Below are 12,079 nucleotides of genomic sequence, written 5' to 3' on the forward strand. Positions count from 1 at the left end.
ATAGCGCCAGCTCCATATACACTTTATTAGAAGCAGCTTGCAGCACTCAGCTACAAGATTAGAAAATACACAGACACCACACACACTGTACAGATGAGGGAGGGAGAGGGGAAAGAGGATAAATGATAAGTTGGTCTGATGTACCAATATTTCCCTCATTATTGACACGAAACAATATAAATATTTTTCTCCCTCCCTTTCATGTGTTGTTGATTCTCAACCTGGAGAATAAGACAGCTGAAATTGTGGCTATAGTCTTTGAAGGGTGATTAAAATACCATTAGCATTTACAATGTCTAGTTAGTCAAAAGACAGCTCTCCCCAATCCGGTTTCATCTTCTCATAGATGATTCAACCAAAAGCTAAATTTCTACTTTTGGGATTCCTCAAGAGCTAAATTCAGTTAAAAATCAAACTTTTGTCTGTTAAATGAGCACCAGTGGTGTAGCCAAGGGAATCTCCCTTAATGGGCATAGCAATCCTCTATAGAAGGCACTCACTGATTCCCAGTGCAAATAAATCAATTAGGTTTTACTGGTTAAAAAGAATGTTACACACACGCTTTCTATAACAAGATTCAATCAGCAAGCTTCAAAACAGACTCCGAGTTTGGAAAAGAGATGATTTTTGTAGATTTAAAAAATATTATCAGAACCTATGCTGTTGTTATATTTAGCTCAATCATAGCCATGAAAATAAACAGGATTTTCACATTCATTCAGTTAAACTTGTGAAAAATACAAACTAAATCAATCTGTTACATTATAATATTAAAAAATAATAAATAAGCAACCTTCAAAATCATACTATGAGCATGTGGGAATAATGAATGGACATATTTTCCCTTGCAGCAGGGTTCAATGATTCAGATCAGGGAAACTGGCCAAAGGTTCAGGCAACACCATGATTGTATATTTGATAAAATGCTTGTTCTACTGAACTCCAGAGTTTAATGAATGACAGGCAGATGGATCAGGCATTATAGCAAAAAAATTGGGAAAGATATGTTTGACAGCAAAACATGACAACAAAGAGCACATTCATCTTACACAGTTTAATTTCATTACTCGAGGGGCTATATGGCTTACTTGGGACTCCTATACTCACATTCCTATTACTTCCACTTACCCACATTCCCAGACTGTTCCTCTGCAATTAATTACCCTCCAAAAAGTGATTCCCACTGCATAGACAAACACCAGCTACACTTGGAGGGCTCTCCTAATCTAATTTGCTTCTGGATTGGATTTCCACAATGTGCTGATTTGATTTACATACATTGTATCACAGTGTTATTGTTAATGTGGCAGTGCTACAATCAATGTGATTTATCCAGTCAATCTTACAAATTTATTTCTGCTCATCCCCATTTGATTGGTTTAAAAAAATCTTCGGAAGTTAAAAGAGAGTACAGATACTTTGCAGGAAGAAGAGAAAAGCAACGTATCTAAATGGAGTGAGATCTTAGAATTGTGGTACACAGGGATCTGGGTGTCCTGATACATGAATCACAAAAGTCAATCTGCACATACAGCAAGTGATTAGGAAGGTAAATGGAGTAATGATGTTTATTTTAGGGGAATGGAATATAAACATAGGGAAATTTTGCTACAGTTGTACAAGGCTCTAGTAAACCAAATCTGGAGTACTGTGTACAGATTTAATCTCTTATTTAGGGAAGAATATAATTGTATTAGCAGTTCAGAGAAGGTTCACCTCACTGATTCTTGGGACGATGGGGTTATTTTATGTGGAAAGGTTGGACAGGTTAGACCTGCATCTACTGGAGTTATTGAGTCATTGTATTGAAACATACAAGGGCCTGATGAACTGAGGATAGATGCTCAGAGAATGTTTTCACTTACAGGACAGACTGGAACTAGGGGACATAGTTTAACAATTAGAGGGCTCTCATTTAAGATGGAGATAAGGAAACCTATTTTCTCTCATGGGGTGTTAGTCTGTGGAATTCTGTTCTCTAGAGCAGTGGAGGCAGGATCATTGAATATTTTTTGAGGCGGGGTGAAATAGTGTCTTACTTGACCAGGGAGTTAAAGGCTATCAGAGACAGACAGGAAAGTAGAGATGTATGTTCATATATACATGTGTGATGTTTCTAAAACCAAGGAGATCCCCCAAATTTGAAAACTCACAAACAAATCAATGTTTACAAACTCCTTTTTGCTCACTCTGCAAGCATTGTTTTGTTGCAAGAAAAATTTATTTCCAAGTCTGGAAAATGTAATCAACACTCTACCTATGGAGTGCATAACTCTAGTTACAAGAAATTAATGTGTATATTCAGAGTTGTGTTTGCTGTGCAAACATATCCCTTAAAGCAATAAAGAACAATGGCTGTGTCACTGAATAGTGTGCGATTAAGTCCGCAAACAAATAACCTGCTTAAATTACTCAATGCCTGTATGGGAAGTTAGGTTTTAAGTGTGAGAGAAAGAGAGAGTTAGGAAGTGGGTTGGAAAGAAAGAACCCAAGAGTTTCTAAATAACCATAGGACAGTTCTAATGTTTATCACTGATGGTCATGTTTCCTGCTGAGAAACAGATCAGTGCAAGAGCAAATGCAATTCTGCTCACTCAGAGTTTGGCTGCCAATCCATGTTAGTGATATGTGCATCATTTTTACATTTCACTAATTCTGATTCATCGTCATGCCTTATTTTTCTCCTTTTTTTAACATGCAATTTAACTGCACAGATCATTAGTAAACTGTCCACTACCTGTCCATCCAAAACTATTCTACCTGCTGCAGAATGGGCTTGGAATCTCAGTCATCTCATTACAAGGCTAGATCTCTAGATCTCATTAATGTACTAATTGGGGGTGGTCAATTACAATCTAGAATACTCCGAACTTGACTTACTGAGTCTGCTATAGCAATTCTCAGTCTTGCATTGCTGAGTACACCATCTTCGAACCAAAGCGAAGCTATTCACTGATTCTCCACAAAAGTTTGTAAAAGTAATTAAAACCTGGTTTGGGGGTTCAGATTAGAACTTGGTGCATCTCTGGCATTGGCCCAATGCTGTGTTACTCATCATAAGAAGTCTCACAACATCAAGCTGAAGTCCAACAGGTTTATTTGGTAATAAATGCTACTAGCTTTCGGAAGGCTGTTCCTTTGTCAGGTGAGTGGAGAGTTCTCCACTCACCTGACAAAGGAACAGTGTTCTGAAAGGTAGTGGTGTTTACTACCATATAAAACTGTTGGACTTTAACCTGGTGTTGTGAGACTTCTTACGGTGTTTACTCCAGTCCATCGCTGGCATCTCCACATCATTACTCATCATAAAACAGATAGAAATAACGTTCTAAAAATAACATTTTATTTTCTAAAACAAAAATCCCAAGAAGGGCAAGAATGAAAAACAGATCATTAATAGAGCCACATTTTCAATGCTCTGGAGAGGGCATGCTGGAAGGAATCACTGTTGCATTATCCTCTATAATCATTCGAGTAAAATGGATAGGTTCAGATTTCTAGCTCATGTAAATGTAACATTTTTGAATGTAAAATACCAGTACAATATTAGTGGGGTAAATATACCTTTCAATGCACATGCACAAGACTAAAATGTACACGTATCTGCACCGTAACCCAATATAACTTCCAAGCCTGCTTCATTTCTTGAGAAAATACTGACTCAGATAGACATATAGTTCCATTAGGCACCTGACTACCAGTAATTTTCACAAGTGGGCATTTTTTACGTGAGCCAATGTCAGCAGGTTATCTGACCACCGTAAAGAGGATGCTACTTTCAGAATCATAAACTCTTGCACTAGTATTGATCCAGCTCTGAAAAATTTTATGGACTCCTCAATTAAACATCTTTGGGCAATCTTCCAGCTAATTGTCAGGGTTCAAACTCAATAGACTTCAGCAATTGCTTGAAGTTGGGTATGAGTAGTTAATTTTTAGAAAACTACAATGACATGAGAGAAACATCAAAATGATCCCAACTGAAAGGATTGCAAAATAAAATCCAACACCATGCACATCATTGTTAATTTGAAATAGATTTGTTCTTCTTTTACTAGTGCACCCCTCTCTCCCCATGCCCCCCTCCGCCCAAAAGGCAATCATCCACAATCTTTGTTCAAGACTTCATTCTTTACATATCTTCCTAGTTAATTAGGGCCATCAGCAGGTAACCACAGCAAAAAGCAATTACATAGCAGAACCAGATCCTTCCAGTCTTTTCATTTATCTAAATTGAGGACGCCTAAATCAAACATGTTGGTCCCACAAGGGTAGGGTTCAAGAAAGTGGCTCACCATCATCATCTCAAGGGAAATTATGGATGGGCAACCCTAGCCAGCAGCATCCACCTTCCATGAAAGAATTAGCCAATAGCCACATACAGCTCCACATTGTCTTTGGGTATGTAATCTCAATAGTTACGTAATGTTAATACTTAATGATTGCAGATGCATTTGTTAGGAAAATGGCATTACTAAAAGTGGATTTTTTTTATTGTTGTGGGTGATTTACTTCCTTGGTTACTGAAATGAGTTAGATGTTTCTAAGTACGTATACATCTGCAAAGCATGTGTGAATGAAAGATGTTTCATGCTAAAATTAGTGCACTTCGCTAAACAAAGTTGTGGGGCCACATTTGTGGCTAGTCAATAATGTCTACTGGACAACAGTACCCGGAATTTATGTGGAATGGAATTCCAGGACTATGAGTTTATTATTTTATAAAAGCATTGTCATGACAATCAATGGGGTTCCCAACATTTGAATTGTTAAACAGATATTGTTAAACTAGAATGTACAGGCTATTAAATATTAATCAAGGAAGTATCCCAAGGGGAACTTCTGAAGAGTGCAACATATTAGATACAAGCCCCAAGTGAAAACTTTCCTGACCAGGATAGCCGTGTACAGATTGTCAGAAAAAACCATGCACCAGAACATGTGAGTTATGTTAATACAATACCAATAACAGGCCAAGCTGCAGGTCTAGCTACATGGATGAAAAACTATAATGAGTAATAGTACTTAGCTGGGATCAACGTTCTCAAAACTGCAGGGTTCCTGCGTCGGCCACGCACAAGTTAGCTTAAGTTACTGCATGAGTAGCCATGAAAAAAAATTTAAAAGCCCACCCACTTGCACACATCAGCTGCAAAAAAAAGTAGGCTGGTTGGGATACTTAATCAGCCAATCTGGTACATGGATATGCTGAAATTTTATCCTGCCCATTAAGAAATGGCACAGTATGTCTATTGAAGTAGACACACATACCTTAGACTTGCAAACCGAGATCAGGTATTCCCTGCACAGAAAAGGCAAAATGATAAATCAAACGTTGCTACTTTCTCAGATAAACTATATGGTGTGAAATAGTTTGAGCTTGTTTTATTACTCAGTATTGGGCACAATTCTGATCTCCATATTGTAAAATGGATAAAGGTGTGGCCAAAATGCCAAAAAAAGGATTTACAAGGATTACATTAGAACTGTTGCACTATGACTATCAGAAAAGATTGAACAACGTGGGGCTTTGGGGTGGAGAGGGGGTAGAGGCCTGTAAGTGATGTCTGAAAGAATGAAGGGATTAGATAGGGTTGACATTTAGAAAATGGTGCCACTTGACAGGCAGTCCAAAACTAGGAATTAACATCAGGTAGCCACTAACATATCCAATTCGGAAGAAACTTCTTTAACTAAGTAGTTAGAATGTGGAACACATCACATGAAGTAAATGAGGTGAACAGCACACATGCGTTTAAGAGGAAGCTAGTCAAGTACAAGAGGGGGAATGGAATGGTGAGCTATGGTAATATGACTATCTGATATTCAGTGAGAAGATAAACACCAACATTGACCAATTTCTGTGCTGTACATTCTTTGTAACGATTTCAAGGTTAGTTGATATAAGAATAGCAATGTTGGTGCATTTACCCATGCCATACATTGTGATGAGATACAAAGGCAGAGAAGAAAATATGTTATACCTGATATGTTATGCAGCTGAGACACCCTGGAGATCCCCAGATGTTTTGGTCTCTAAAATAAGGCACAGGGTTCTGTATGCACTAATAGAAAGAGAGGTAATGTACCTCCTATTCATGACATGGAGAAAGTATGGAATGTTAACCATCTAATACTGTTAGCAGGTTCTACTAAATGCTGTAGTACAGTTATATTTTGCTTACTATACTGTATGGCATTGAGAGTTTATTGTCATGCCATTTGGGAAGAAATATTGATCCATATACTCCAGAAATGGATTGATTAACTGTGGCATTATGGCAGATGGCATTGCTACTTTAGTTGGGTTGTGACAAATACCCTATTTATGTTATCTAGATAAGAGAACTGCAGGGAACCTGGTTACCACGTGGGTGGGGAAAACAAACCTGATTGGTGAAAAATTATCCAAAATGGACCTATTACACAATGAAACAAATATATTCATGCATTCTTTAGAAAAGTGGCAGGTGGGAGGATAGGAGATGGTTGTCTTTAGTGAAGTTTAGTGGCATAGCTGTGTTATTTGCAAATTCCACACAAGACAAAGCCCAAACCAGGTAATCTTGCACCTTAATATTGAGAACATAATTGTAAAAGACATGTTACATGCAGATAAAGTATTACACAGTCCAGATTACCGTACACAAGAAGATACTGAACAGGAATACCGGTTCTCTGTTGATTCTGTTGAATAACCTGATTCTCTACCTGTACAGTAAAGAGTATGGTCACAAAGCATTGCACAGTGACTAATGCTTAAAGAATACTGAAACATTATATTGGCACTGCATAGTTGTAGTCCCTATGTGATCTAGGACAACCCTTCCTGTATAAACTGACCACAATTCCTTGTTACACAGAAGCAGTGCAAGATGCACCTTTATTGTTGGCAGAACAGGAATCCTAACATGCTTTCATTTAAGATTAAATGCAATTGGAATTTTCACCAGCAATAATGAAGCAGAACTCAAGAAACCGCTTTTTAACTGCTTTCTAAACAGTATTAAACATCACATAAGATAAAGTGAACACTGCCATTAAATACCACCATGTTCGTTTGGATGAGCTATGTGTTGTTTATGGCCATAGTAAAAGCTTGAAATGGAAAAAATATTTTGACATGATAATGTGCTGATTGACAATGCCACTTCATTCATCCCAGCTGGACAGGCTGTTAGCCGAAGGAGGGATGTTCCTGAAAATCAATGAAGTTAGATGCACTTCAAATACGGCACTAGGGAATGTGTTCAAATAGATACTGTAGGGTGAATTTGTATCAAACTCATAGCAAAACAAATATTAGAGACTGAAAATCTGAAATAAAAACAGAAAAAGCTGGAAGAACTTGGCCTCATCACTAGGTAGAGTTAATTTTTCAAATCTTATGATCTTTTTGTCATGCTGAACAACATTTCCTTTAACTCCACTCACTTCCTCTGAAATATGTTACCAAGGGAGCCCAGAACCCAAGCTATGCCTGACATTTTTCACTCCGATCCTACTCCGGTGCCTTCCTTGACTTTTTCTGGTGCAGTCTCTATTCTTGCCGAGCTGGATTTATACATTTTGCTTCTAAATTCCACCATCCCTTCCCTTTTGGTCCATCTCTGACTCATACCTTATCTTTTCCTCAACCCCTCTAACTCTACCTGCAGGAATAAACTGCTAACAATTTCAACTATTTCGATTCCCTCAACTACCTTATTATAATTCTATTTCACTTCCATTCTCCGCTCCCAGTTTTGCAGTCTTCATCGTAAAACAAAAATTGGTTCTGACAAAGGGTTTCGCAATCAGAAATATTAATCCTATTTCTACAGAAGTTGCCTGATCTGTTGAGAGTTTACAACATATTCGTTCATACGTCTGCAGTTCTCTGCAATACCCTCAAGTGATATTACGTGTTTGTTTACAGGCTGTAAAAGTTTCATTAATCAACTGTTTAATTCTGGTGAACAGCCTTTCGAAGTATGCAACTGTTGCTGAAAAGACTTGATTAATAATTTCTCTAAAAATCCCTTTACCTCAATTTCTGAAAGATATCATAGGATTTTGTACAAGTGGTTTGTTTAATTATGATTTTTTTTCCCCACAAATTTCATATTATACTGGACTGTTCAATGTTTCATTTGCACTGCTTGCTTCTCTCAGCAATTCTATTCAATATTGGAAACACTCAACAGATCAAGCAACATCAGTCAGGAGGGAAATAGCTAATGTTCAGGTTGATGAGATTTCATCTGTACTTGTTAAAGATGTATAAGCTTTAAGCAAGTAAGATGGGAATAAGTGGTGAAGGGGAAAGAACAAAGTTAAAGTTCTGTGATAGGATGGAAGATAGAGAGATATGACAAAAATATTGATGCTGCAAGGCAAAAGATGGTAATGAGATTAATGTTCATGAACAAACTTGTTTATTCAATACTTTAGCCTCATGAAAAATGTTGAACATTGCTGATACTACCTGTCGCAAGTGATGCAGGATCTGTGCATTATACAGGCACACGGTAACAAGGAGGGAGGGGTTAGGTTGATAGCAGCAGATGGATTAGTTGTCTATTTCCCATATCTGAATGCAAGTTGTTTCTGTTGTATCAGATCCAGTTTCATTTCATAGCAAATGCAAGTTCATTGACAGAAACTGTTAAGCATGATTGAATTGCAACGACTGGGAGTTATATTTACAAGTTAAAAAAAAATCACTGCTCAAAAGCAAAACAAATTTTTCTGAAATATACAAATTTCAACCAGAACCTTAGATGCAGCTTTCTGCTACTTTTGGTCTGAACATGATTATGATTGTTCTTTTCCAATTTTACACCTCTAGTCCTTTCCATAGAGTATCATTAGGTACCACTGACCCAAGCAAGTTGCATCCTTACGCATTAGCCTAGGCAGTGAATGACTATGGAGGGCGTTGTAGTCAAACCATAGTCTGTAGGTTTCTAATGCCTGCACAGTTATGCTTTCCAAGAGAAAACACTGGTGAGTAAAAGGCAGAAATATTACCTGATTTTCCTTTCCTTAGAGGTATCGAATACTGTAGCACAGGCTTCAACAACCGATTTCTCTAGCACCATTCACTAACTTAGCATAAACCTCTGAACTAAAACATTAGTTTTACCAAACAAGTCATCTGGAAAGCTTCTGGAAAGTATTCTGAATGAATAAATAACTGTAAAGTTAGTTTACTTCAATGATCAACAATGAGATAATTGAAATTAATAGGTGGTGAAGAGCTGACAATGAGCTGCAAAAGCTATTGACTCAAGTGGTTACTGAAGATAACTTTAATGAAAGATGGTTTGAGAACATTAGCAAAACATGCTGATCAATTTATAGCCTTAAATTCAGGGCCAGCTGTTTATTACTATATATTTGACATACAAAAATTGTGCTGTAAAAAGTGGTATCGTAATGCAGGACTACTAAATATGATTATAACATAGGAACGGAAGGTACATGGCATATTTGACATTTCTTCTGGCAACAGGTCAGGGATGAGCTAATCTTGATACATCCATGATGAGGACAGACCAAGATCAGTAGGGAAACAACATCAACACAAACGCGCTATGGTCGAACTTAAGTAGAAATTTTTATCAGCTCATTGCAGTTATCAACTGCTAGATATTTAAAGTCAACTTTGAAACAAATTCATGATGTATCAAATCTTTAATTTGAATATCAGTTTCTAGCTTCCTACTTAACTAGGCATCTTGATGGATGAACTGGAACAGTCCTAAGAAAGCAATGAGATACCTGCAATACTGGACTGCCTGGTTGAAAAGAAAAGGGAGAGTGAAAATGCATGTGGGAGCATCAAGGGAAGTACCAATATCAAAGGGATAGAGAATAAAGAAAAACAAAGATTTTGATTTACATTCAGAAATGTTTCTGCAACCATTTTCATTTATTTAAATTACTATTTCAGTTCTCACCAGCAGTCATTTGGTTGTCAACTAATTTTGAAAGAGCTTTCAGCTTTTGGTTTTGAGACAGTTTTCTTTGTTAGCCTGATTGTTTTTTAAATCACTTGTGCTGAATATCAATTCTATTAAAAATATCTTTAATGAGTTATGTTCCAGAATTGGATTAAAAACATTGTAAAAGACCATCACTAAATAACAACAGAATATTGTGACTGTATCTAGATGAATCCCTCCTTATCTTCACGGCCTTGCCAAAGCCCTGTTCTGTATATGTACCACTGTAAAGTTGGGCAGGCATCAATAAGGAAAATTAAATTCCCCGCATAACTGATTTAGAAGAAACCCATCATTAATAGTCTCTTCCATCTGCACATTGTTTGGCTAATAATTACAAATGTAAGTATAAATGGCTGAAATTTTCACCTGGTGCCAAATGTAAAGGCAAGCACACCTGATATGTGAGATAAGTACAACCAACATTAAATATTAATGCAAAGATAATATAAATTTCCATTCTGGCTGTACTTGCACAACAGACAACAGACTTTTGCATTCTTTACACAACTGATGACCTATGACCATTTTATTTAACTGATCTTGTTACCTGTGACCTTCAATCCACTTTTCGAAAAGATGGAAATAGTAAGAACTGTAAAATTGTTCCAGTATATTCCCCAGTAAACTGAAGATCATTCCCTGCAGGTTCAATATAGAAGCATTTGGCAGTTCAGACGATAACAGATTTGTGTTTTTTTTCTTTTTATATATACACAATTTTTAATATATGTGTGTGTGTTTGTCTGTGTGTATATATATATATTTATATATACAGAATCTGCTCAATTTCTAACACTTTGTTTTCTATAAATCACCTCGTTAGGAAATAAAAGCACTCAACAGTTCACTTGATCTAATTTCTGTAACACTAGGAAGACCTGAATATTTCCCTAAGCTTTAAAAACCCAAAAATCTCAGGACAAATTCAGTCTGTCCCTTTTATGTCTTTCCAGTGCCCAAGACACTGAAAAACTTACTTGCACAATGAACAAGCACATTACTTTTTTTTTAAATTAAAAAAGAAATACTCTTCATCATAAGCCATGCATGGTTTTGGTGCCACCGCCTACCAATCCCAATAATAAACCTACATTTCTGTTTTTTGTATTTAAAATAAGAGGAGAATCTCTGTACTTTGTGCTGTGTTCATTACACAATGTACCTGTCTCTGTCCGTACTTCTGATTCAACCTTCACAGCTTCAGTCAGTCAATGATTGCTACCGCTCTGTCCTCATGCCTCCGATCCTTTCAATTCTGCACATTTTTTTTCCATCATGTTGCATTGTCTAAATGTCTGCTATTCTGCTCAAATAATCCTGGACTTGGGAATTGTGAGAATGCAATTCAAGCCCAGGACAGCTCACTAATTTTCTGCCATTGTTTTCTACCTATTTCCCTGAAGAGTAGACAAACTTAAAACCAAACTGGTGGCAGCAGGCACACACTGGTATTTTCACTTGGCTTGACGCTGGTTCTTGCCCAGCTGGTACTCCCAATATGGATCTAAAAGAACACAATCCAGCACAGAATCCCCCTTAAATTGGCAAATCAGGAACCGCCTGTCACAATTTTGTTCCCAGAAAGGTTTACAAGTTCTACAGAATCCAGCCCTTTCTTTCAGCTACTTGGTCTCTGAGTTACTGTCACAGTTCACTGGCGAAGATGCAGTGGTGGGGGAGTTCACGCAGTCTGTGGGGTTGTTGATCGCCTCATCTGTCAGTGTGGCATTTTTTGAGAGTTGTATACCCTGGATCAGATGGATAAGCCGTTTCACTTTTTCCAACGAGGACTGCATATCTTTTTGCCGGGCAAGTAACGTGTTCTTGGTCTCCATACATTTCTAAAGAAAAGAAAAGTTTACTACTTTAAAAAAAATTCAATTCCATTTCTATTCTCCATATAATCTTGCAATTCCAATATCTAGGTTTGGGGTACTCCATATTAGCTCTCATACCAGTCTTTGAAAATGACACCAATTATGGCAGATGGAATTCACTGGCAATAAATGTGAGGTTATTAATTTCATTAAAAAAGTGATAATTATACTTTGAATGGAAGAAAGTTGGCTACCACACAAGAGCAGAGG

General features: G+C 37.1%; 1 protein-coding gene across 5 annotated transcripts in view; it reads right to left on the bottom strand.

Annotated features, from left to right (window-relative positions):
- Positions 1-3,239: 3,239 nt before the first annotated feature.
- Positions 3,240-12,079, bottom strand: part of phf21aa (PHD finger protein 21Aa) — a 351,791-nt gene continuing 342,951 nt past the window's right edge. For all 5 annotated transcript variants that reach the window (XM_080190505.1, XM_080190507.1, XM_080190504.1 and 2 more), the window contains one exon: positions 3,240-11,833. In XM_080190505.1, the coding sequence (XP_080046631.1) occupies positions 11,615-11,833 (219 nt within the window). In that variant the 3' untranslated portion in view covers positions 3,240-11,614. The remainder of the gene's footprint in view (positions 11,834-12,079) is intronic.

The sequence above is a fragment of the Carcharhinus amblyrhynchos genome, chromosome 6, assembly GCF_965287045.1.
Source record: "Carcharhinus amblyrhynchos chromosome 6, sCarAmb.v2.hapA, whole genome shotgun sequence".
Taxonomy (NCBI): domain Eukaryota; kingdom Metazoa; phylum Chordata; class Chondrichthyes; order Carcharhiniformes; family Carcharhinidae; genus Carcharhinus; species Carcharhinus amblyrhynchos.